At 62.0% G+C, this 4761-nt stretch overlaps 1 protein-coding gene across 1 annotated transcript in view; it reads right to left on the bottom strand.

Moving 5' to 3' along the window:
* PLCD3 (phospholipase C delta 3) overlaps nucleotides 1-4761 on the bottom strand; it is a gene marked incomplete at its 5' end in the record, with an annotated part of 11094 nt that overhangs the window by 2244 nt on the left and 4089 nt on the right. Inside the window, 7 exons of the mRNA XM_021708300.1 lie at nucleotides 51-217; nucleotides 717-833; nucleotides 1461-1611; nucleotides 1689-1832; nucleotides 3123-3275; nucleotides 3879-4023; nucleotides 4317-4518. Coding sequence (XP_021563975.1) covers nucleotides 51-217; nucleotides 717-833; nucleotides 1461-1611; nucleotides 1689-1832; nucleotides 3123-3275; nucleotides 3879-4023; nucleotides 4317-4518 — 1079 coding nt within the window. The remainder of the gene's footprint in view (nucleotides 1-50; nucleotides 218-716; nucleotides 834-1460; nucleotides 1612-1688; nucleotides 1833-3122; nucleotides 3276-3878; nucleotides 4024-4316; nucleotides 4519-4761) is intronic.

Genomic DNA, 4761 nt, shown 5'->3' with positions numbered 1-4761 from the left:
CCAGAACCAGCTCTGGCCCAGGCCAGGCAGGCGGGGGTCCAGCCGCTGACCTGGATGGTGAGAGTGGTCCTGGGGGTTCCGGGACACTCGGGGTCAAAGGTTGTGTCGGGCTGCCGCAGGCAGGCGGGCTTCAGGATGTAGCCGCACTGCCCGTTGACCAGGAAGCGCCCCGCATTGAGGTCCATCTCATAGCCCGGTGTCTGGAAGTTCAGGGCCACTGTGGACACAGTGGGGTCACAACAGGCCCTCAGTGGCCCTCTCATTGCGTGGCTGTGGGGGACTTGGCTCCCCCACAGAGGCTTGCTTCTTTGTCGGGACAGGGCTGCCCTGCCCACTAGGTCTCAAGGGGGCATGGGCCAGACCCCATTGTCACCTCTGCCTCATCCTGGGTGTCCGGCTAGGCTGGAGGGTGGGGGCTGAGCTGGGCAGTGCTGGAGAAACCCCGCACCTGAGGCCAGGCCAGGACTGGGGCAGAGCCAGGGGCCAGAAGCCTGGGGTTTCCATGCTCGGCAGCCCCCAGAGCCTGCCCCATCAGTGTGGACTTCGTGGGCCCGTCTGTTCCCGTCAGAGGCCCACGAAGGGGGTGAAGGTTTCCAGTTTCTACCTTGACAGTTTTGATTTCCCCACCTAGGTCGTTGGCCACTTGAAAAACACCCAGTGTCTGCGTGTTTTCACCTGGCAGAAGGCCGCACCCTCCCTTTCCAGGCCCCGCTCACCCATCTGGCAGCCGGCGTTCCACATCTCCTGGGGACTGTAGTTGGCAGAGTTCATCCGAAGACCCAGCGGATACACCCGGGTCAGCTGGCGAGCGTTGTGCCGGACGAAGCTGTTCCCTGAGGCAGGGTTGGGCGGGAGCGTGACCGGCCTCCGGGGTCCCTCGCCCCTGCAACCCTCTGCGAACAGGCCTTCACTCCCACCCAGCCCCTCCTCCCCCGACCTCACAGGAGAGGCCACAGGGACCCCCTCCAGCCTCACAGTCTGGCTCCATGTTCCTGCCCAGTGCGTCAGTCACCTGGCCCTGGGCTGGTGTTCCCTGCCCACCCCCCACCCTGTCCACATCCTCCAGTCACGCTGGGTTCCTTCCCAGGGTCGTGCTCAGACCGCCTGCTCCTCTGCCCTGCTCACTGGCTACTTCCTCCCCATCCTTCAGGTGATGGTCTTCTCAGCCTCACTCGCCCCAGGGACCCACCCCGACCCCACCCCGAGCCCATCACAGCCTCATCTGGTTTGCTCGACCATGTACGGCCCCCAAGAGGCTGTGAGCCTCAGCCCTCTCGCCCCTCCTTCCACCAGCCCTGGACCTTTCCTGGGCCCTCTTTCCCTGGGCTGAGCCCCTCTCTGGGGTCCTTCCGACCTCTCTGCTGCCCCCTAAGGACCCCAAACTTCATTCCAGACTGACTTCAGGAGACCCCCCCCACGGCCATCCTACCCTCCCCGGCGCCCCCTGTCCTGGCCCCTACCTGCCTCCCGGATGAACTTCTTGGCTTTGCGCTCGCTGAAGGAGCTGACCTGGCAGGGCTGGGGGACACCAGGCGTGGGGGGCAGGGTCCGCAGACGGGTGGCTTGGCAGTACACAGCCAGGGCCGACAGCTCCGGGGAGATTTGCTTGGCCTGGGACAATAGCCTCAGTTGCTGCAGTCCCCTTCCCCTGCTCAGTCTTCCTGCTCAGCCTCCCGCAGCGCACTCACCAGCCGCCTCTGCTCTGTGGCCTCCGCCTCTTCTTCCTCCTCCTCTTCCTCCTCTTCCTCCTCCAGGTCTGACACAGCCCGGTCATCCTCGCTCCGGTGGGTGGGCAGCTTCTTCCCCTTCACCAAGACCCGGCCTTTCAGCTGCTGTGGGGCCAACATGAAGGGAAAGGGTTACGTGAACCACCGCTGTGCTGGGGGTTGGCTGGGGCTGGCGGCAGGAGAGGAGACACAGGGATGACTGGTGTTTCTTTTTTTTTTTGAGCCAGAGTCTCCCTCTGTTGCCCAGGCTGGAGTGATGTGGCACGCTCGCAGCCACCACAGCTTCGACCCGCTGGGCTCTGGCAATCCTTCTGCCTCAGCCTTCCAAAGAGCTGGAACTACAAATACATGCCACTATGCCCAGCTAATTTTTTGTGACTTATTGTAGAGACGAGGTCTCACCAAGTTGCCCAGGCTGGTCTCAAACCCTCAGTCTCAGGCAATCCTCTAAGTGCTGGGATTACAGGCTGAGCCACCGAGCCTGGCTGAGTTACGTTTTCAATAAGAAAAGTGAGGAGCAGGCCAAAAGGGCGCAGGGAATGAGGTGCGGTCCCTCCAGGCATCAGAACACCACGCGGCAGCCATGGCCACCAGCGAGGCAGCTCAGGACCCAGAGATGGGGCCACCTTCAACAAGGGCTTTACAGGGAAGAAGGGAGCCCAAGGCATGTGGCCGTGTGGTCCCTTCTTGTGACATTTAAAGGAGAAGACAGGTATGCATGGGACATGGGGGGTACGTGTGTGGGGAATTTCTGGAAGAACCCACAGGAAACCACTGAGGATGGTTATGGCCTGGGAAACCTGAGAGGGTGCTCCTGGGTGCGGGACATCATCTTCCCGGGTACTGCCTGTGCCCAGCTTGATTTTTTTTTTTTTACCATATGGATGTTATTTTCCTACTGATAACAGAATCAACTCTCATACACACACAAGGTGAGTCAACGTTCCCACACTTGTGGGGTTGGATGTAGGAGAGTTTTCTCAAGGAGCCCCAAAACGATCAACGTCCTGGGAGGGCAGACACACTCGGGGCTTTGGGAGGAGAAGAGGCCCCAGGAAGAGATGGCTGCAACCCCACGCAAGTGACACTCGGGCAGGGCAGATGGCCCGAAGGGACTTCTGGGTGGAGGGAAGACAGTGTCCACCCAGGCCTTGCAGGTAGGACTCTGGATGGGGATGCTGGGCCAGTGGGGCGGGGTCAGGAAGGGGGTGGGTCCAGTGGAGAATGGAGGGCCAGAGGGCAGTAGAGGGACGTGGCCAGCAGTGCAGCAGTCACCAGAACGGAGGAGCAGGGAAGGTCAGGGCAGAGAGGAGGAAGGTGCTGAGCCAGAGGCCTGGCATGAGTGGGGGCGGGGCAGACCCTCCCTCCACCCAGGCGGCGGGTCTGGGGCATCACCTCTGGGGATGGCAGCTCCTCGGGGCTCTGGGAGTCCAGCGCCTGTGTCACCAGCATGTCCCCCAGGATGGTGCGGAGGTGGCGGGCCATGGCAGCCTGCTGCTCCAGCCCGCAGTGGTTCTCGAGGGACAGGATCACAGGGTATGGGGACAGCTGTGGGGGGAAAGGTGGCAGCTCAGAACACAGCTCCTCCCCCTGCCAGGACCCCCCCACACCCCCACCCCAGACCCTTCCCGATGGGCAGGCACAGGCAGGGCTCTGGAGACCTGGGGGGGCAGAAGGGGTGAGATGTGGGACACACAGGGACAGGCGTGTCTGGGGAGGGGCAGAGGCCTCAGGGAAGGGGCAGGCTGCCTGGAAGGCCGAGGGCAGCTGCAGGAATGGTTTTCTGGCACAAATGTTCTTTGCACGCAGATGACAGTGACGGATGACAGTGACCGTGTCAGTTATGCCACACACTATCCCCGTCGTGTCGATGGTGGCGGTTGCACACTGTGACAGAAGTCACCATGTTTACAGAGATGCCACAGCCATCTCTTATGGCTTACATTTGAGAAGGCAGGATTAAATGTGCTTCCCCAAGGCCGTCTCCTGGAAACTCTGACTTTAACACCCTTCCTTCCCAGGCCAGTGGGAGAAGGGGTGTCTCCACCAGCATTCATCCACCCCGTGGCCCCTGGTGAAGGCAGCTGGCATGGGAGTGGGGCGGGGGCCACTGGGAGGCTCTGGGGCCAGGCATGGGTGTCCCAGGCTCACCGTGAAGGCGTGGTCATGCACGGCTTGCACAACGTCCCGGAAGAGGATCTTGGAGGTGAGGGTGTGGCCGTGGTAGATGACAGGCTCCCCTCCTGGGCCCTCCCAGCAGTCCAGCTCCACGCAGCGGCATCCCTGGGCAAAGGCCCTGCAGATGGACGGACGGCTGAATGGGTAAGGTGTAGGGTGGGGTGCCGCAGCCTCAGCCTCCTGGGCTCAGGGGATCCTCCTTCCTCAGCCTCCTGGGTAACTGGGGCTACAGATGTGTGCCACCATGCCCAGCCGATTTTTTGTAGAGATGAGGTCCCGCCGTGTGGCCCAGGGTAGATGGAGCCAGGTGGCCCCAGGCAGCCAGCCCCATGCCCCTCCCCAGCGGGGCTCCAGACTGTGCACCCCCCAGGTACTGTCCTGCTCCAGACTGTGCACCCCCCAGGACAGTACCTCACGTAGGCCTCGGTGCTGCTGAGCCCCCCGATCTGGGAGTCAGTCAGGTAGGTGTTGTGGGAGGAAGAGATGAAGTAATGGGCCAGCGGCTGGCTCATGTCCTGGAACACGCGTGTGTGGGCCTCGTCCAGGGCGGCCCCCTCAGGTGACAGCAAGTACATCATGAAACCGTCCAGCGTCATCAGCTCGTGTTGCTTGGCTACAGGGATGGGACGGGAGGGCGCTGGCCACCCGGGGGCTTTGTGCCCAGCTCCGCGAGCCCCCAGGCTCCCTCTAGACTGGGTAATAATGACTAGATTGTCTGCGGACTCCACATGTGTTACACTGTGAAATCTCAGCCAAACCCTGCTTGGAAGACATGTTATTTACTATGCCTTAAAAAAAAGATGCAGGCCAGGCTCGGTGGCTCAGCCTGTAATCCCAGCGCTTTGGGAGGCCGAGG

Source organism: Carlito syrichta, unplaced genomic scaffold (genome assembly GCF_000164805.1).
Source record: "Carlito syrichta isolate Samal-C Ts95f unplaced genomic scaffold, Tarsius_syrichta-2.0.1 Scaffold135724, whole genome shotgun sequence".
Lineage (NCBI taxonomy): Eukaryota > Metazoa > Chordata > Mammalia > Primates > Tarsiidae > Carlito > Carlito syrichta.
This window is presented reverse-complemented; position numbering and strand designations above follow the sequence as displayed.